Source organism: Ursus maritimus, unplaced genomic scaffold (genome assembly GCF_017311325.1).
Source record: "Ursus maritimus isolate PB19 unplaced genomic scaffold, ASM1731132v1 scaffold_23, whole genome shotgun sequence".
NCBI classification, from domain to species: Eukaryota; Metazoa; Chordata; class Mammalia; order Carnivora; family Ursidae; genus Ursus; species Ursus maritimus.
The window spans coordinates 31,947,809-31,969,842 of NW_024424786.1; the positions used below are offsets into that span (position 1 = coordinate 31,947,809).

At 38.5% G+C, this 22,034-nt stretch overlaps 1 protein-coding gene across 1 annotated transcript; it reads left to right on the top strand.

Moving 5' to 3' along the window:
- Positions 1–10,320: 10,320 nt before the first annotated feature.
- On the top strand, positions 10,321–11,270 carry LOC103672262 (olfactory receptor 4C11-like). The gene has a single exon (XM_008700927.2). It carries the CDS (start codon positions 10,321–10,323, stop codon positions 11,233–11,235), a length of 915 nt encoding a protein of 304 aa, XP_008699149.2. The 3' UTR covers positions 11,236–11,270.
- The last annotated feature ends 10,764 nt before the right edge of the window (positions 11,271–22,034 follow it).

Here is a 22,034-nt window from a genome sequence, read left to right on the forward strand (position 1 = left end):
TCTGCAGATTTACAAAGATTCATAGAGGATTAAAGGCAGGAGAAGGTAACATAACATGGAAAAAAAAGAAGAAATTCAGAGGTCAGTCCACTGGTCTTCCAAAGATGTCACTTCTCTTCTCTTTGCAGATTAAACCCTTGTCAATGGCATCTTACCTACATCTGCTAGTATGGTGATGAATAGCAGTGTGACTGAATTCATTCTGTTTGGGTTGACACAGGATGCAGGAAAGCAGAAAGCACTATTTGGGGTCTTCTTCATGCTTTACCTTGCCACTCTGCTGGGGAACTTTCCCACCGTAGTGACTATTAAAACAAGCAGGACCCTCGGGAGTCCCATGTACTTCTTCCTACTCTATTTGTCCTTTGCTGATGCCTGCTTCTCTACAACCACAGCTCCCAGATTGATCGTGGATGCCCTTTCTCAGAAGAAGTCCATTTCCTACAATGAGTGCATGACTCAGGTCTTTGCAGCCCACTTCTTTGGGTGCATGGAAATATAGTATATATGTGTGTATATGAATATACACGGACCAAAAAATAAGACAACCACAATAAAATGGGAGGTGCAGGTGCAGAAGACTTTTCACTTTCCTTCTGCATTGCAGTTTCTCGGAGAGTACAAGATGATGACATAGGAGATAAGCAGGATTATGAAACTCACCATGCATATGGCGCCACTGTTGGAAACAACTAGCAAGTTTAACACATAAGTATCCATGCAGGCAAGTTTCAACAAGGGCTGCAAGTCACAGAAAGAGTGGTCAATCACATTGGGGCCACAAAAAGGCAATCCCAAAACCAGAAAAACTTGTGCTGAAGAGTGGATACAGGATCCCACCCAGCTCAGAATCACCAGCACACTGCAGACATTGCAGCTCATGATGGCCGTGTATCCCAAAGGACTTAAAAGTGGCTACACAGTGATCAAGAGCCATGAGGATGAGCACAAAGATTTCCATGCACCCAAAGAAGTGGGCTGCAAAGACCCGAGTCATGCATCAGCACAGGAACCTGTAGCTGTCCCAGCATTCACCTGATCTGTTTGCTTTCTTTGAGGGATCTTAGTACTGTCAGTGAATGACAACATTTGCAAGAATTTATTTATTTTTTTGGAATATTATATTTGCCATTCATTTTCAAACTGTAATCATGTATAACACCATATTTGTTTATGTAAGGCCAAGACTAACTAATAAATGGAATATGTATGGAGTGTGTGTGTCTATGTGTGTATAGCTTACAAGCAGTCACTTTGGTAAACAAGAGAAAAAGATTAATGCTAGGTAGTTGAAAACCATGCAGATAAATAATAGACAAATGTTCTTATTCGTATTTTAAATAATTCATTGCTTTGGAGAGTATAGATACAATCTCATAAAAATAACACTATATTAATATTCAAGGTCTGGGGCATCTGGGTGGCACAGTCATTAAGCCTCTGCCTTCGGCTCAGGGCGTGATCCCAGCGTTCTGGGATCGAGCCCCACATCAGGCTCCTCCGCTGGGAGCCTGCTTCTTCCTCTCTCACTCCCCCTGCTTGTGTTCCCTCTCTGGCTGGCTGTCTCTTTCTGTCAAATAAATAAAATCTTAAAAAAAAAAATCTAAAAAAAACCATCAAGGTCAAATGTCACCCTTTGTATCTACTTTGTGCTAATTACTGACCTAGTCACCCTTCTTCTCTCACAGATACCCTTTGAGCCAAGTATCTTCATTTTACAGTAAATAGTGAAGATTTCCAGAGCTTAAATGCATTTTATAGAATTATCTATGCTAAATTGCAGTGTAAGGCCAAGGTCACTGCCTACTGACTTACATTGAATAGCTTCCTTACCCTTTCTAAGGCTTCATTATTTCATCTGTGACATAAGGATGACAGCAGGGTCTGACTTCAGTGTTGATATAAAGATTCAATGTGTCTGGCACTTGTAAACACTCAACCAAATGTTGGCTGTGTTGGTAGTGACATCTAGACACGAAATTGGCTCAGTAAATGTCAACACTGTCTTTAGGAGATATTGTCCAAAAAACTTTGGAGTGATGTTACTCTTTTCTCACTTTACATCACTGTAATACTCACTTTACATCAACAAATACTATTGTATCTACCTTCATAGTACATCCAACTCTACTACTATCAACACAATCTAAACCACCATCATTTTTTAGCTGGATGGTTACAATACCCTCCTAATTAGTCTCTTTCTACTCTTGCTTCTTTATGACCCATTCTCCAGACACGAGCCAGAATAATCTTTTTACAATGATCTGCAAAGCCCTGCAAGATCTGTCATCAACTAATCTTTATTCATCTCACTCCTGTTAAGCTGGCCTCCTTTGATCAATGATACCAACCATGCTCCCTCCTCAGGGACTTTTCACTTGCTGGTTTCTCTATCTGGAAACTCCTTTCCTTGGATATCTTTGTGGGTTCTTCTGCATTCATTCAAGTTTGGCTCATGCAATCCCTTTTCAAAGAAGTCTTTTCTGATTACCTTACAGAAAATAATCATATCCAGAGACCATGTCTCATTTACCCTGCTTTATATTTCTTCTACCAGGTATTGTAATTTCACGTAATGTATAATTCCTTTTCTATTTGCTATTTTCTGTCTCTACTTACTAGAATATAAGCTTCAGGAAAGTAGAGACTTTATCTGCTTTTTTCCCCTAGCGTGTTAGGTATATAGCAGACAATGAGTATTTTGAAGTGAATGTATAAAGAAATGATTAAATAAGCCATAAAATCATATACCATTATGCAATCCTTCTCCTACACACACACACACACACACACACACTCACACTCACACACTCACACACTAGGGCCAGATTGATTGAATTTGTTCAGCAATTTGGTTTCATTGTGGTTGATAAGAATACTCATATTAGCTAAGTCTGGCTGGGACTAAAATTGGAAACCTAATAAAAATTTTGATAACATATTTTGTTTCTATTTGACTTCAAAGCCAGTTTCAAAGAAGTGTTTTATAAATCAATTAAGCAGAAACAAATCTCCAACAAAATAAAGCAGAAAAACGCATGGTGTAATAACATAGTGGACAAGAATATCTGCATCTTTAGAAGTCCTTTAGCTTATCTCTATTAAATATAATGGTCTCTCTTCTCTTATCCAAAGGCAAAAAAAAATTTTAAAAAGTGAAACCAGTACTTTCAATGAAATATAAAATGAACACATGACAAATTTTTTATTTAGTTCATTAATAAGGGAACTGGTAAGATTATAATCAGCCTAAAGGAAATGACAAAATACCATCCTTCCATTATTACTATTTCAAGTGAAAAGAAGCTTATGCATAGGGCACTGAACTCAGTGATTGAGGAAGACAACAGTCAGGACTCAAGAGTGGAAAACATCAAGCATTGTCAGAACCTGAGCTGTAGGAGTCCCTATATCATAAGACTATGCTCTGAAAAAAAGCAATGCACACCTTAGATTTCATGACCGCACTTCCCCATCTAGTCTTATTTATTTATTTATTTATTTATTTATTTATTTATTTATTTATTTATTTTTCAAGAGATGTTATTACTTTCTGACATGCTGATATAATTTATTTAATTTTCTTATTTTTAATTTTTTGGTCAGACTGCTCTCATGGACTGTAAGCTCTTGGTGAGGCAGGGAATTTTTTTTTCCTCTTTTTGGTTCATGATGTATCATAATTTTCTGAAACAGCCTGATGTAGGAGTTCAATAGATATCTGTTGAATAAGTTAATAAGTGAGGTATCTTCCCATATTAACATTTACGTCTATCTTTTTACATTAAAACAGAAAAGTGTCAAGTTTGGCAAAGGAATATAGTTATTTCTGATATTAGATCTTGGTAATGGTCATATATACATATACATACATACATAAATTCAAATATAAAATAAAGCCATTTTCTCTATCCAATTTCTCATTCTTTACTCTCTATGCCTTTTTCCATTTCCTGCAACAATGAATCTTGCTCTCAGTGACCTGACTTTCAATTGTAAAGTATTTCTGATCCCATTAAAATCTTTTATTGCCCCAAAATTCCATTGTATTAGTTGGGATTATTCAGCCAGAGTTTCTGAACTTTTCATTGAAAATCTTACTTTGGTAAGATACAAGATTAAATGAGCAGAGTTTAAATCAGGGCCCTGAATGATGCTAAGATTAAGAAAGAGGTGGCTCAAGCCAGGACAAAATAAGTTGGCACTTGTTCTACTTCCACAGTTTTCATGATGGAGTGAGTATAGTCAAGTGCATTCAGCAAATCCTCGCATTGCTTTGGCAGAACCTGGAATCCAGATGTCCTCCAGTCCTTTGGTTTATGAGAGCTTTAATGAGCACTAAAGGTCATATGACTCAGAGTCTGAAGAAGGTTCAAGTGATCATTGACTTGGCTTTTTGCATTTGGCGACTTCGGGATCTCCTTGGAAACCACCCTCCAAAATTTTCCCAGCAGAACTGGAGAGCTTAATCATTCCTTCAGATATAAGGTGTTCATTTAGGGCTTTTGGACTGGGAAATTTAATGCAGGGGCTCATTCATTCCCTCTCTTAATTTTCCAGGCCAAGAACTCTTATGACATTACTGTGCACATCATATGGACATAAAAATGATTTAGACTTATATTTAGGAGATGTGTATTCAAGGCTCAGTTCTCTTACTAATTAGTTGTCGGAACTTTGTGAGGTATTTCACTTCTGTGGTTCTCAGTTCCTCATGTTTAAGAGGATTCATAAAAACACATGAGTATTTCTTCTGTGCTTTTTCTGAGCCAAGGATTCATTCTTTCCCTATGTTGTATATTTTAAAATTTACAGAAATATTTTTATAGGTGTGTCTTCATATTCCCATTTAATTGATGGGGAAGCTTAGTTTCTAAGACCTTAAGTGACACCCCAAAAACCTTCCTGAGGATTCTTCCAGTCCATTTGTAATAAAAGAGGCCAGATATTGGGTTGTAATTTTCTCTCAGATGTTTCTGTGATGTACTTGGGCTTGTTAATTACCAGTAGACCTTTCAGGAAGAGTGCAAAGCATTGTGCAGTCATTTGTGGGATCTTCTCACCTCCATTCCTGTCTCCACCTTCTGTCCTTCCCCTGTACCCTGCACCACTCACTTCATCCCCATTGAAAGTGTCTAGAGAACAGTGACACACCTGGCAGGTGATTCTTGGACCAGAGTGTTGAGTAGTAACATGATGTGCCATGTGAAAAATAATCTGTAATGCAATCTATATCATCTTTAATAGCTTATAACCATTTACAGCTAACTTTCTCTCTGGTAAGTGGAACGGCACATATCTTTTTTTTTTTCATTTAAAGATTTTACTATTTATTTATTTATTTATTTATTTATTTATTTATTTATCTGTGAGGGAGGAGAGAGAGAACCAGCAGGGGGATTAGCAGAGGAAAGAAGACAAGCAAACTCTGTGCTGGATACAGAGCCTGACAAAGGACTGGATCTCATGACCCTAAGACCATGATCTGAACAAAAATCAAGAGACAGAGACTTAGCTGACTGAGCCACCCAGTGCCCCAGGAAGGGCATGTATCTTTTAAGATGAAAAGAAAATGCAGAAGATATGTATTAAAAAAATCTCTCCTTTTCCTTCTTTCCTGTCCTCTTCTCTACTTTGACTTAGGAACATAGGTAAGATTAGGAATGGGAGAACCGAAAATTAATGTTAAAAATAAAGAAAGAATTTGAGTGCCTGATTGGCAGAGTCCATTCAGTGTCTGACTCTTGATTTCAGCTCAGGTCATGATCACAAGGTTGTGAGACTGAGCCCTGTGTGGGGCTCCATGCTGGGTTTGGAGCCTGCTTGAGATTCTCTCTCTCCCTGTGTCCCTCATGCCCACAGCTCGTGTGCTCTCTTTCTTTCTAAAAATATATATAAGAAAGAAGGAAAGAAGACAGAGAGAGGAAGAAAGAAAGAAAAAAAGAAAAAAAAAGAAAGAAAGAAAGAAAGAAAGAAAGAAAGAAAGAAAGAAAGAAAGAAGAAAGAAAGAGAGAAAGGAAAGATGGAAGAAAGAAAAATTTTATTACCAGTTCACTTTCCCTAAGAGAAAATTGGAAATTAAAGAACATGAGAAACTTGCTCAAGATCACATAACCGATAATGGTGGGGCCAGGTCTCATGTCTGTCTATCTGACATACTTCATCTGTATGAGCCTTAACTGGCTTCAACAATTTTCATGCTTCTACAACAAATGGGCTTAAGCAAAGCCTATGGAGAAGTGAACAGACTTTCCTGTCCTGCAGTTCACAGTGAGTTGAAACTAACTAATTGGCCCCAAAGCATGTATTTACCTATGGACCATCTGAACAAGGTACCACATTGGACATCCTTTGGGACTGGGTTGGGAGTAATGGTTTTCCTGGAGGTCCTGAGGCTGGAAGCCTGCCTTAGGCATTTGTCAACTTGTGTAAGAATTGCCATAAATATGCAATGCTGTAAGAACAAATCAGTTACCTCCTGTGTTTCCAAAAGAGGAGCTCTGGGAAGAGAGGAGCTTCGGAGGCATTTCTCTCTCAGAGTACAGGGATAAGGTTCCTTCATAAAGTTTTGAGGAACTGAATTAGGAAATTTCTCTTTTTCATGATCCTCTCCCTGCTCCAGTCTAGACATTGTTGTTTTTGTCTCAATTAGAGCTTCTGGGGGGGAAACTGTGTGATGTATGGCCACGTGCAGAGTTCCCTTTCTGCATAATTTTCTACGTCCCATCACCTCCTGTGATAAAAACATTGATAAATCTCAATGAAGTACAGTTTGCATGTTTTATTCAGACTTATTATGATTTATCTTCTAAGTAAATTGAAGTTGAAGATATGAAAAAAAATGTACTATATTGGAAGTCATCTAGTTCCTCCTAAGCAAAGAGGTAAGTTTCCAGTCTGTCTGAGATAATTTCTTCACACTGCTTCTTCACGACTGAGCTGATGGAATTACACGTAGAGTGTCTTCTAACAAATGATGAAATTCCTGGACAGTATTTCCATCCATGAAGAGTTGAGGTGGTCCAGGATTCCCAAGCCTTTCCTGGCCTCAGCACAAAGCTTTCCTACATTTCAACAACCTCTGCTTAGTATAGGAGTGGGGTAGAGCAAGAAATTGAAGCAGGGAATTAAGGCCAAGTTGGAAAAAGTTTCGATCGAGGGGAGTCTCCTGATTTGAAAAGTGTTAGGTCAGTGATGATGTTTCTGGAACGGGGTGCAAGATAGGAGTGCACTTTCTATACACTTGGGTTTTAAGACCTTTGTTAACCCCTTGCTCATGACCCACATCTGCAACTTCTGTCTGGTTTGGGGGTGAGGAATCATGTGGTAGGTCAGGAAGAAAGAAGCTGAACTCTCCGATGAAACATTGGGTTAAGTGACCTTCTCCAACGTTTTTTGCTCACCTCCCTTCTTTTGTATGTCTTTTGTATCTCTTTCCCTAACACATCTCTCCCTGGTGTCTGCTCACTCTCACTCTCCTCTCTCCTGGTGTGACTCTATTCTGTCTTTGCTCTGTCTTCCTCTTCACTGTTACTCATTTGGGTATCTAGTTTTCCCTTTACCTCACCATGCAGTTTACAGAAACTGATTTTTGGAGTCAGGACCGAGAGTTAAGGTATCAGTTGAGGTCCTTCTCCGATGGCCCAGGATTTGTTTTCTCTTGGATGCAATCTATATGATAGGAATTTCATGTTTTATATGCTGTGGAGGGAGAATGCTAGAGAGAGATGCTAGCTGGTAGCATCCCATTCTACTACTACCTGACTTTACTGTACACGGTGAAACTTACTGTGTCCCAGCCCAAACTCTGTATATAGATTTCTCTTTACACAAAGCAAGAGGACACACCCACTTTGCAAGAAAATGTGCAGGTCAAATGAAATAACAGAAGAGGAATATTGTTTGAATGATGTTTGAAAATTTTGGATGAAGAATAATATAATCTACAGTTGCCTTATACAACTGTGTGTATAATGTCTATATCCATATCTACATAATATGTATCTATATGTAATAGATACATATTAATATAAGTGTTAGAAGCACAACCCTATTGACCTGGGAAAACCAAGGGAAGACTATTGGTACTAATATAATTTGAACTGTAAAATTTCAACAGGTAAAATAAAAATTAAGGTTTAAGAAAGAGAAAAAGCATGCTCTATTACTGAGATGTTCCCCAAAAGATAAAAAGATAGATAGGACAGTCTGGGAGTGTGAGGAAATGATGACCGAATTTAGTGATAGAACTCTGAGTGGTGGTATCGATCTCACATAATTTATACATCTTATAAGTGCTACTTTCTTGTCTTAATGCCCCCAAATCTTCTTTTTGCTTATTTAAAATAAAACAAAATAGAACTACATCACCTGGCTTTCATGGTTGTCCATTATCTGCCCCAAATTTCTCTGCTACAACCCATTAATTTAATGAGAGTATAGTTTCTATGGAGATCATCTCTATGCTAACCTGAAGCAAAGCATGTTTCTCCCTGTATGATATTTTACTGACACCTCTCACCTAACTGCTCCTCTCTTCACAGCCAAGCCCTGCCTCCCTTTGGTTTCATCCCTTTTTAGGAATCTAATGTTTATTTTTTTAGGATTTTATTTATTTAATTAAAAAAATTTATTATGTTATGCTAGTCACCATACAGTACATCCTTAGTTTTTGATGTAGTGTTCCATGATTCATTGTTTGCATATAACACCCAGTGCTCCATTTAATTTTTTTTTGAGAGAGATTGAGAGAGAGAGAGAATGAGTAGGGGAAGTAGCAGAGGGAGAGAATATCCAAGCAGATTTCTGCTGAGCATGGAACTGGACAGGGGTCGGGGGTCAGGGGTGGGGAGGGGGCTTGATCCTAACACCCATGAGATCAGGACATAGACCAAAACTAAGAGTAAGGCACTTAACTGGCTGAGTCACCCAGTTGCCCCAGGAATCTAACATTTCAAAACAAAATAATCATTATTTTTTTTTCTTATTTATACATGTCAGATACCATTGGAACAAACTGCCAATCAGAGCTTCTAGTTAAAACACCTCTAGTTATCATACTGCACTAATATTATTGTAGCTGGATGGCAAATAAATTTTAAGTTAGATATGGAATTTTATTAGGGGTCAATGGGTGATTTGAGTCAGTAATTTTAAAATATATATTTTACTTAGGGAAAAATGGTTTAAACTTATGGAATACTTGCGTTTCAGAGAAGTGTGTTTGGAAATCCAGTTTACATATTTAAAGCCCTTATTTAATTTCTTTGTCATTTTTGAAACTTCACTGACCAGCTAATTTGTAATTAAGGAACCTTTGTACTTTTGGAACCAAAATTCACTTGGTATTATCACATAGAGTTGTGTGTAATTCTTCTGTAGTTAATGATCTTATCTAGAGGTATGTTATCCCTCCAACTTGTTTGTAAAGAGGTTGAGGACATATTTCTATGCCCCATTACATAGATGGCAGATATGATTATATACTTAGTACATATTGGTGAATGATTTGATGGTGTTATTGATTCATTGATGGATTGTTGATTTATCAGAAAAAAAGAGTTTCTCAAAACTCATTCTCAAATACATTCTAGATCATTCGACATCAATGTTAAAAGGTACAGCAATACTGTAGACAAAATAAAGATTAATTGTAGTAATTTCTTAAATTGATGTAATAGAAGGTAAAATTATGGCCACCAGGAACCTGAATTTGCAGAAGTAAGTTCTTCTTCAAACATAATTCAAACAAGATACTCAAGAGATCAGGAATAATAGGTGCAAACTGGTGTTTAAATGAAGAAATGTGTTTTTTTTAAGAGAGAATTTCCTAGTGTCTGTATTTTAAAATTACATGGAGATATAACTTTTCAACATTTGAGCTGCATATACATTATATTCACACACACACATAAGTATATATTTAATTGTATATCTATTAGAGTGTCTAATTGTCAAATGAAGAAAAAGCTTCAAGACATTAAAGTGATCTGATCAAGATCATACAGCAAAGTCATTAGTTCTCAGAACTTGGCAGAGCTCACCATCACTTGAGAGCTTTGTTACCCCTGAAAATCTCGGTCCACATAGGAAGACCTTCAGTTAATGCTCATGGTTAAAGCATGGACATCTGCATTGAAAAAAATAAATACATTTTCTCAATGATTTCAATATATGAAAACCTGAGAGCCATTGGTTTATGTGTTGATGGAATTAGAACTATAAAAGTGCAATTCTGAATCCAGTTTCACTGCTATCGCCAAGTCACTATTTCCCAATTTTCTCTGCAGATGAATGATTTCTACATTCACTGTAACCATGGAGTTGAACAGCAGTGTGAATGAGTTCATTCTGTTTGGGTTAACACAGAATGTGCTAAAGGAGAAAGTCGTGTTTGTGATCTTCTTGTTCCTCTACCTTGCAACTCTGATGGCAAATTTACTGATTGTGATGACCATAAGATACAGCCGGACACTTGGGAGCCCCATGTACTTCTTCCTTTTCTACTTGTCCTTTTCTGATGCCTGTTTCTCAACAACCACTGCTCCTAGGTTGATAGTGGATTCTGTATCTGAGAAGAAAGTCATCTCCTTCAATGAGTGCATGACCCAGATTTTTGCATTGCACTTCTTTGGGTGCATGGAGATCTTGGTGCTTGTCCTCATGTCCTTAGATCGCTATGTGGCCATTTGTAAGCCCCTGCGGTACACAACGATCATGAGCCAGCATGTCTGTGGCACAATGGTGAATGTGGCCTGGGTGGTATCTTGTATCCATTCTTCTGCACAGATTTTCTTGGCTTTGAAACTACCATTCTGTGGACCCAATGTTATCGATAATTATTTCTGTGATATGACACCTTTGTTGAAACTTGCATGCACGGACACTCATGTAATCAATTTACTTTTGGTTTTTAATACTGGGGCTATCTGCTTGATAAGTTTCATAGTCCTACTTACCTCTTACTTTTTCATCTTACGTTCTCTGAATAACCAGAGTGCAGAAGGAAGAAAGAAAGCCCTCTCTACCTGCACATCCCACATTATCGTTGTCATCTTATTCTTTGTTCCATGTATATTCACGTATATTCGTCCTGTAACTACATTTCCAGTGGACAAGATGGTGGCTGTGTTTTACACTATTGGGACACCTGTGCTCAACCCTCTGATTTACACTCTGAGAAACGCAGAAGTGAAAAATGCCATGAGGAATTTATGGTGCAAGAAACTCTGACTTACAATGGGAAAAAACAGAGGACTCCAATTTTATTTATTTATTTTTTTAAAAATTATTTCTGAAAGATAAGGTTGTTAAATACATAATGTCCTTTTTTAAATCATTTTTATTTTGTTATATTAGTCACCATACAGTACATCCTCAGTTTTTGATGCACTGTTCCATGATTCATTATTTGCATGATGGGTATTAAGGAGAGGACTCCAATTTTAAATTCTGTAACAGTTTACATAAATTTGGATTGAAAGTAAAGGGAAAATGTTTTCATCCCAATGTGGACAATTGAACCCTCTCACAGTAGGACGTTTGTAGACATAGGCAGAATTACCACAGAGCACAGATCAATTCATTTTGGGTCAATATCACAGAGTGCCACAATATCAAATACAGTAGTATTTGTAGGAAGATAATTCAACTCTTCCCTTCTTCTGTCTGAATAGCGGCTTGTGATCCAGCTTCTGTTGCATCATCGCTTTACCTCCTTCCTTTGTACATTCTTCTTGGTTTTGTTTCTTTTTCTCATGTCTCTGGCCTGGTTTGAAAAATGGCCCCTAATTTTTTTAATGTTTTTTTTTTATTATATTATGTTAGTCACCATACAGTACATCCCCGGTTTCCGATGTAAGGCTCGATGATTCATTAGTTGCGTATAACACCCAGTGCACCATGCAATACGTGCCCTCCTTACTACCCATCACCAGCCAATCCCATTCTATTCTGTTGGCAAATTAGTTTTGACATATTAAATCTGGATCTTATCTTTTGTGGTTCAATGGTCAATAGCCCAAAGACACTACAAGAAACTCATGATCCCACCGGAGCACACATATCAACTAATTAAGCTATTTGGTGCTTGTCTTCCCTTTGTAACATCTGTAAAAAACTGTCCTTTTTTTTTTTTTTTTGGTCTCTTGAGCATGTAGAAGTGAACTCATGACCTTCTATTTCAATAGTATAATTCTAGTTATAACACATGTGTTCATTGTATTGATCCACAATTTCTATGTACTTTAATATCTTGCTTCTTGGTTTATCATGTTTCTCATTATTTGTTCATATTCTTAGTTTCATATACATTTGTAATATAAGCCTATGGGTATTTCCTGAATTGTTGGTTGGTGAATTGGGGACAATTTGATCCAATTCTGAGAGCTATATTATAACAAACAACACCTCATGGATAAGATCATACATATGAGAAAAGCAGCAACTGACAGAAAAAACAGAGCTAACGTTATAATATTTCATCCAAAAAGGGAAGATGCAAGGAAGTGTTTCACTGACTAGTGGGTAGGATTGCTTGGTTGCCCAGCATAGCATGTACACTTCCGTGTTGGGAGAAATATTTCAGGTTATGGCTTCTTGAATTCTACCTTTATTAAGCAAACTTTGCATGGTAATTTGGCTTCCTATAGAGATTTCCTGACCTGGAAAGAGACATATTGATTAGTGACTAGAATAAGCACTTTGGTGTTTTGATTTATATTTTTCATGTATCTCATTAGATTTACACTCTAGTTCAGGTAGTGTTAACGAATGAGTGTTGACAACAGCAGCCGGTCCCTGTGAGAGTGGGCAATGAGTCTGTCTCTGAGAATACATATAATCAAGTCTATCTTCCTACAGATCTAGTGACTGGAGCTTGAAGTGTGGTAGATGAACCCATCTAAAGCAACTCCAAGTGGCTTTGCATGAGTATGTCTCCTTGAGGATAAAGTTCAGTCTTCAAACTCTGATAATAAAAGGCTGGAGATTTATTTAAAGCTCATCTCTTTTACTGGAAAATCTCTCAAAGTACAAATCCTATAGGGGTACCAGGGTGGCTGAAACAGTTAAGCCTCTGACTCTTGGTTTCTGCTCAGGTCATGATCTCATGGGTTTTGAGACCGAGCCCCATGTTGGGCTCCATGCTCAATGGGACATAGGCCTGAAGATTTTCTCTCTCAGCCCTTCCCCTGACTCTCATGCTCTCTCTTGCTCTCAAATAAATACATAAATTTTTAAATTAAAAAGTACAAGTCCTGTAGATGATGAGGCAGGAATTTCTTGGTTGGTTACATAAGGCATCAATAAGCTACTTGCCTTGCTACCTTGGCCAGAAATTTAGATTTGCTATTAATTGCTATAGTTTAGTATTGCTACAGAAAGAGAGGGAAAGAAGAGAAAAGAGGAGAAAGGAGAAGTATTAATGAAAGTGAGATTATGTCAGACAGAAAGCTTTTCAGCTTGAGTTTTAGGAACCTCCACGAAGAGAATGTTGGTGGAGGGTCATTGATGATCAGGAAGATTTTTTTTTCTTCTACTATTGATTCTGATTAGCTGAGATTTCCTTGAAAGTGCATGTATTTAGGCAACTAAAACTCAGATGAAAGATTTTATTTCATAAGTTATGTTAAAAGTAAAATAAAATCAAGGGTTTTTGTGTCTTTAATACCATCTCTATGCAGATGACTCGCACATATTTCTACCACAGGCCTCCCACTTGAATGCAGATGTCTACACTCAACTACTTGCTTGATACTTTCTGTTCTATATATCTAACAGATATCTTTATATTTAATGACTGATTTTTTTCCCTTTCAATAATAAATTTAATACACTGGAAACCTGTGTGTGTATACATTTCAACATACAGGAAAACTGTGTGTATATAAATTAACAACTTAATATTAGATATTTTCAAATTCATAGATAGGCACTATTTGGAAGGACTATTATATAAACTTGACATGCATTGCTCAAGGTGGAACAATCTGAAATCTGATTTTTTAAAATTCTAGTAGAGATGATTAGCCCAAAGTGTTTTTGTCCAGTTACATTTTTGTTTTTGATATGTGTCAAATGTTCTATTTGGTTCTTTCTTGGCAACCAGGACATTTTGTGAGAATAACTTGACTAAATAATTGATTTTCAGGGTAGGCTTGTAAAGCAGGTTAAAAAGACATAGCATTCGGGCCACTTAAAGTGTACATGACTTCACCTGGAAGATGTTTTGGGGCATAATTAAGCAGTCATGGTAAAAACTGCCTTCCTGAAATATAATATTCCTGAAACATCTAAGCCTGGGCTACTCCACATTTACATAAAGAAGCATGATTCTACTACAATAGTGATGATTTTTAAATGTTAAATATTTTAATTTCTTGCTAAGGCATAATTGATACTGCAGTGTGTGTACTGAGAATTCAGCAAAGATTTTGAATTCCAGAATGATTGTATTGAGAAGTCTTGGGTCATATTGAGAAAAACTAGGGTGATGTGGTTTAGTGCAAGTGTGACCGTGTGGCTGAGCTCATGAAGTGGTATCTGCTCAGCCACTTCAACTATTTGTTGTTTCAAGGTGTCAGGGCAATTACCCTTTGTTGCTGTTGTGTAAATTGCATGTTTACATTCAGAATGAAAATGCACATTTCATTATTGCTAGGTTTTGCTATCAAATCTGGTGAAATGCCATCATGAGACCGTTATGTTGGGAAACCTTCCCCTGGCTCAGGTGTTCATCAGTTTGGAGCTCAGAGGTGATGCATGGCGCAATCTTCACATTTATAGTAGTGCAGGCAACAGTATCCTCTAGTCCTTCCATGTGTGGAAATATGTAGCAAAATCTACCTGTGACTGCTGCAGGTCTTCAGTCAGTATACTTCTCTTTTTGTTTTTTCTGTTCTTTTTTAAAAGATTTTATTTATTTATTTGAGGGAGAGACATAGAGAGAGCACGAGCAAAAAGCAGGGGGAGTGGGAGAGGGAGAAGCAGGCTCCTCGCTGGGCAGGGAGCTTGAATTGAGACTCAATCCCAGGACCCTGGGATCATGACCTGAGTGGAAGGCAGATGTTTAACAGACTAAGTCACCCAGATACCCCACTTCTCTCTTTCTCTTTTCATTCTTTTAAAAGATTTTCTTTATTTATTTGGGAGAGAGATAGGAGAGTGAGCACAAGTAGGGGGGAAGGGTAGAAAAAGAGGAGGAAGTAAACTCCTCCCTAAGCAGGGCTCAATGCACAGAGGATCCCCTTGTAAGATGCTTCCAGCACATTCTGCAAAATTAGCCTGGATTTGATGAACTCTGTTCGATTTATCACATGGTGAAAATCCTGTCTGCCAGACTCCCAGCCATGATGGAGCTCCACTTGGAAATATGGCCCAGGTCATCTGTGAATAACACTAAACTTGTGGTAGGCTTGCTGCTGCAGGGGGAGAGGTGAAGGCATGCCACCATCTTTCCCTTCCAGGTCCTGGACTCCCTACATCCCTAGGGCCCCTCCCCTAGAATTGCCATCAGCCTGAGTCCCCCCAACTGGCCCCATCCCAGCCAGGGTGACCAACAGTGAGTGATTGTTGTTGCAGTCAAACACCTGTGGCCTTCCCAGAAAATTCCATTCTTCCAGTTTCCTAGGCCAAAAACATGGAAGTCCAAAAAATTTTTAATATCACAGCTCACACCAAACGTGTTAGAAAAACTTTGTTTGCCTTCAAAATATATGCAGAATATGATCTCTTTTCCCACCAAGTCCCCTTTCATCCTGGTCTAAGCTGCCATCATCTCTCACTTAAATCAGAGAACTCAGAATTCTCTGTACTTCCACACTTGCTCTGCTAAGTCTATTTTCAGCACAGCACACTTCTCTCCTTAAAACCCTGCAGTGATTCCATTTTGCTCAGAGAAAAAGACCAAATTCTTACAATGATTTGACCTTCTATTGCCCCTTTGTCTCTTCAGGTACTTCCATACTTGCTCCCTTGACTCCAGCCATACTGGCTTCCTTGCAATTTCTTGATGACATCAGGTAGCCTTTCCCTGCCTAAAATATGGGTGCTTGCCCAATAGCTTCATCTACTTATGGCATTATTCTAATCTCTCCTCAGTGAGACCTTCTTTATGCATACTTAATACCAAATTCCTCTTAGCATGCCTGGTCCCTTTTTCTTGTTTGACTTTCCTGTTTTGTTTTGTTTTGTTTTGTTTTGTTTGTTTGTTTCTTTCAGAGAGGTAATGGGGAGGGGCAGAGAGAGAAATAGAGGGAATCATAAGCAGGCTCCATGCCCTTTGCTGTTTCTGTATATTGTCTCTTTTCCTTGTCTATGTTATTTTTGGGCTCTCTCTTCACTCAAAGGATCCCCTTTAATATTTCTTGAAGGGCTGGTTTAGTGATCACAAATTCTTCTAGTTTCTGTTTGTCCTGGAAGCTCTTTATCTCTCCTTCTATTTGGAATGATAGTCTTGCTGGATTAAGAGTTCTTCACTGCATAGTTTTTCATTAGCACCTTGAATATATCATGCCAGCCCTTTCTGGCCTTCCAGGTCTCTCTGGATAGGTCTGCTGCCAGTCTACTACATTTCTACCCATGTAGGTTAAGGAACTCTTGTCCTGAGCCTGTTTCAGGATTTTGGCTTTGCCTCTGAAATTTGCAAGCTTCACTATTATATATCGAGGTGTTGACCTATTTTTAATGATTTTGAGGGGGACGCGTTCTCTGTGCCTCCTGGACTTGAATGCCTGTTTCATTCCCCAGATTAGGGACATTCTCACATATAATTTGCTCCAAAATACCTTCTGTCCCTCTCTTTCTTTCTGCTTCTTCTGGGACCCCAACTATTCTAACATTGTTTTGCTTAATGGTATCACTTATGTCTTGAATTCTCACCTTGTGATCCAGTAGTTATTGATCTGTATTTTTCAGTTTCTTAATTCTCAATCATTTTGTCTTCCATATCACCAATTATCTCTTCTGCCTCATTTATCCTAGCAATTAGAGACTCCATTTTTGATTGTATCTCATTAATAACCTTTTTGATTTTGACCTGATTAGGTTTTAGTTCTTTCATTTCTCCAGAAAGGGATACTCTACTGTCCTTTATGCTTTTTTTCAAGCCCAGCTGGTATCTTTATAATCATTATTCTGAACCTTACTTCCAGCATCCTACTTATGTCCATACTGATCTGGTTCCTGGATGTCAGTGCTTCCTCTTGTTCTCTTTTCTGGGGCAAGTTCTTCCATCTAGTCATTCTGTCCAGGGGTGGATAGACGAATGAGAGAACAAAATACTAAAATAGCAACAACGGCCCCAGAGAAATATACACTAAACTAATCAGAAGAGACAGAAACTGGAAAAAGGGGAGAGAGAGAGAGAGAGAGAATATAATGAAATAGTCGAAGAGAACAAAGCAATATACTATATCCTGGGTTTATTTTGATCTGTTTGTTAGAAGAAACCAGATCCCAAAATTGTCAAGAAAGAACAACTTACATATATACAAAAATAAAATTAAGTATAATGAAAGGATAAAATGTGCCTGTAAAAATGAAAATTAAAAAAGACTTAAGAAAAGTGTTGAAAACACAAGAAATTAGTTGAAAAGGAAAAATCGAAATACTATAAAGAATTATGAGAAAAATCCACAAATTCTATATACTATTTTTCCCAGAGCTGGGGTTCTGAAGTTCTGTGTGATTGATAAACTCGATGTTAGCTGGATGTTCCTGCTGGTTTTCTGGGTAGGGGCCTGTTATGCTGATTCTCAGGTGTCTTTGTCCAGGGCAGAATTGCACCACCCTTGCCACGGGTTGTGCTCATTTCAAGAGGCAGAGTTTAAGAGGTTGCTCTATGTGGCTTTTTGTTCCCTGCAGGCTTTCCCCACTGCTTTAGACGATGAGAATGAAAATGGCGGCAACCTTATTACCAGCCCTGGAGATGAAAGTTCTCACTCCCCACTCTTCAGTGAGCCCTCAGAGAAAAGCAGTCAATCACTCTGGTCTCCCTGATTGCAGTCCACACTCTGTGTTCACCTAACTTGTGACCAGGAGTTTCTGTCTCAGGCACACGACCCAATTTCCAGTCTCCAAACATTACAGACTCCTGTGGCATGCACCAGAGTCATTCCTCCCAGGGAATGATGGGGGGCTCTCTCCATGGTTCTGCCACTAGCTGGGCCCCTGCCAAGAATTTGGTCACCCGACCATGCAGTGGTTCCCGTTTATGTCAACAGTGAGCAGAAAGTTGTAGCCTGGGCTCATTTTTGCAACTGGCTTCCCTTCTCCACTGTCTAGGAACTCTGTTACACTAATTCACCCCCATTCTGACAGGCGTGAGGTGATATCATGTCAGGCTCCTTGCACAGTGGGGAGTCTCCTTTTCCCTCTGCTTGCTGCCCCCTTCCTTGTGCTCACTCTCTCTCACAAATAAATAAAATCTTTAAAAAAAAAAGAGTCTGGGTTTTTTGTTTCCTTTTTTCTTTGTTCATTTGTCTTTTATCTTAAATTCCACATATGAGTGAAATTATATGGTATTTGTCCTTTTGTCCAATTTATTTCACTTAGCATTATACCAAGTTCTTTCATGTTGTTGCAAATGGGAAGATTTCATTCTTTTTAAAGCTGAGTAATATTCCATCGTATATATATATATATACTGTATCTTCTTTATCCATTCACTTATCATTGAATTTTTGGGTTGCTGCCATTGTTTGGCTATTGTAAATAATACTGCAACAAACAGAGGGCTGTATATATCTCTTCAAATTAGTGTTTTTGTGTTCTTCGGGTAAATACCCAGTAGTGGAATTACTAGATCATATGATAATTCTATTTTTTTTTATTTTGAAAAAAGATTGGACATAAAGAGCAGAGCCTTTGGGAACTTTTAGTAGTCTATACTTTATTACTTTTTTTTGTATTGTGCACTTATTTTTTTAATAATATTTATTTTGTTATATTAGTCTCCATACAGTACATCCACAGTTCTTGATGCAATGTTCCATGATTCATTACTTGCATATAACACCCAGTGCACCATGCAATATGCGCCCTCCTTAATATCCTTTAGAGTGACTTTAAAGATGTAGTTTTTCTTTAGAGCAGGGAAATAGGTAGAGCATTTGGTAACGAAAATGGGCAGGGTCCCTTTGGGAGACTAGGAGGGGAGAAGGGCTCTGAGGACAGAATCTGCCTGTTGACAGCCTTGCCCGGGATTCCTTGACACCAGGGTTTGCTGTGATGCAGGGTTGACTGAGGTAAGTAGTTTATAGAGCATAACCTTTGGGGTTGGGTGGGAAGGGCAGAGTCCTTATCCCTCTAAGGACTGGGGATTTGTGAACCTCTCTGAAATCTCTATAAATATCTGATTGAAGAAGAAGAAATGTTTCATACATGTGCTCTACCAGGAAATTGTTCTGGGGTAATACAGCTGGCTTTAGAGGTGTTTCTATCACAGAACAGTGGCGATATTTCCTTTTTATGCTAGAACGTTCTAAGAGTAGAAGAAACTTTCTGCTGATATTACAATCCCTTTTGAAGAGTCTAGCTCAAGCCTTCTAGGAAAGACTGGCTCTTTGTGGAGTATCTTCTCTCCCTATAGATCCTTCGATGGAAAACTGAGTAGAAGTATTTGAAGTACAGTTTACATGTTGCAAACACACTGCACATGATTCATCTTCAAAATAAATCAGAATTGCAAGAGCAAAAACTATGAGCTCTGCATTGGAACTCGTCTCTTTCTGTATAAGAAATAAGGTAAGTTTTCAAGCCCAACTAAAGTATGTTCTTTTTCTCGCCTACCATTTGGGACTGGGTTTTTGGGCAGTTGCCATAATGTAGTTCTGTCTTCCAAGGAGCATGAAGTTCCAGAAATCTCAGTGATGAGAATATTCTGATGTGTCAGGGTTCCCGGCTTTCACTGGCCTCTGCTTGATGCAGCACTGTCTCAGGACTAATTCTTATTGGCGGGGAGGGGTTCCACTGAAGGGGCAGAGATACAGTCTCCTCTACTGGTGGATTTCTTATTTGCAAGGCATAAGGTCAGGAGAAGGATAGAGATGTATCCTGACCACATGCAATCAGTATGCATTGGTACTGTTGATACCATGATTCTATGACACTATGATACTGACTGTTATATATTGGCTGCCCAAACCCCCTGTCACCTAAGAATTATATTCTCTTTCCAGTGTTGGAGTAAGGGATGATATATGGAGAGGAGGAATGAGAAGCAAACTCTCTAGTGAAATCCTAGGACGAACCACTTTTATCCCTACCAAGGTTCTTTGCCCAACCTTGCACTGTGGGTTTATATTAAGTATAAATATAAATGCTGGTCTCATTTTTTGACACATCCTGAATTTTCCATCTATTGGGTAGTCAGGACATGTACTGGGCATGTCAACATTTTTTATTCCTTACCTATTCATGGTTTCTGTCTTTATGCTGGCTTGATGGTTGGAGTCTGATGCTTTGCATGGCAGTGGAGAGTGGAGTGTTCAAGAGGGAGAAGTTGCCATGGAGCACAAAAGCTACAGATCCGGCACTGGTTTATTTCTGACAGCTCTCTGCTAAACTGCCTGCCAGCCTACCTGAATTGCACAAAACAGAACAGGGTGAACTTACCTTACTTGGTATAAAGTCAAATGAACAAAGATATTAAAGCAAAAAAGAAAGAAGGCTATAATTAAGGGTTACATGATTCGTTAAACACATCGCACAAACATTTTAGCAGCAGAAGGTCCTTAGCGAGATAGTTGTTCGGGAAAATGTGGAAGTCTTTGCTGAGGAGATGGCATCTGAACTGGGTCCTCCGTGCACCGGTAGCAATGGAGAGTGGAGGTTGTATCAGGGGAAGGGCATTTAGCCACTAAGAACTATTGAAAATTCAGTGAATGAGATGGTGTGGGCATATTTATGAGGGACAGCAAGTGTCAGGCGTGGCTGGAGCACGCATGCCAGAGGCACTGGGGGGAAAGGTGGTAAGCAGGATTGTGGCCCAGCGTTCGAGGGCTGTGAAAGTCATGGTGAGTATTTCAGCATTTGCATTTGAAGACCATAGTAACCATTTAATCATATTTATGATTCATCATATTTTTAGAATGATTACTTTTCCTTTTCAAGTTATAGCAAAGAGGTAAAAAGAGGGAAAGGATGGAGAGTGAGGATAAAGGGAATATCTGAAATAGTGTCCTTTCTTTCTGTTTAGAAACCTAGTGGGTCCTTTTAACGAATTCTAGGATTGGCCATTTGTAATACTCGCCTTTTTTAAATACCAGCCTGATTTTCTGGTGTCTATGAACTATTAATGCTCACAATGAAAACTCACATAGATATCTCACTCAATGTGTTTTTTTTTCCTTCCACAAAATAGTGTGAAACATTTTATTCAGAATTTAACAAATACTAGAGATTGTGTGAAAAGAATTATTATCTTCTATGTTTTGGGAATCTAAGATGATCCTGCTTTTAGGGCAGTGAAAATACTCTGTATGATATTATAATGATGGGCGCATGTCATTCTTGGTTCCAATTCCATAGAATGTACCACACCCAGAGTGAACCCTAGGGTAGACTCTGGGCTCTGGGTGATGGTGATGTGGCATGGTTGACTCATCAGTTGTGAGAAATGTGCCATTCTGGTGGGAGATGCTGATAATGGCGGGTGTGTGTGTGTGTGTGTGTGTGTGATATCTGTGTGGGGGCAGGGACTGTATGGGGACTCTGTACCTTTCTGGGTTTTGCTGTTAATCTAACACTGCTCTAAAACAATAGTTTGGACAACAACAGCAGAAAAGACAAAAGCAACAATAGAATGATCCTATCAATCCTGAGGTGAGGTGTGTAATTTTGCTACCCACCCCAGAGACAGCTGAGAGTGAGCATTTCTGGTCCTTCACTGTGAGGGGAAGTAACAAGTCTGACACCACCAGAGATTCATGTTGTTGGGGATACAGCAAATACACTTGTATGCTTTCCACTGAGTTTCTCAGTGCAGGGGATACAAAGATGGATGTCTTCAGTGCAACTCTGACATCTTGAAG

What these genes read in the sequence shown, in the direction of transcription:
- LOC103672262 (XM_008700927.2), top strand. Translation starts at nt 10,321, where the DNA reads ATGGAGTTGAACAGCAGTGTGAATGAGTTCATTCTGTTTGGGTTAACA.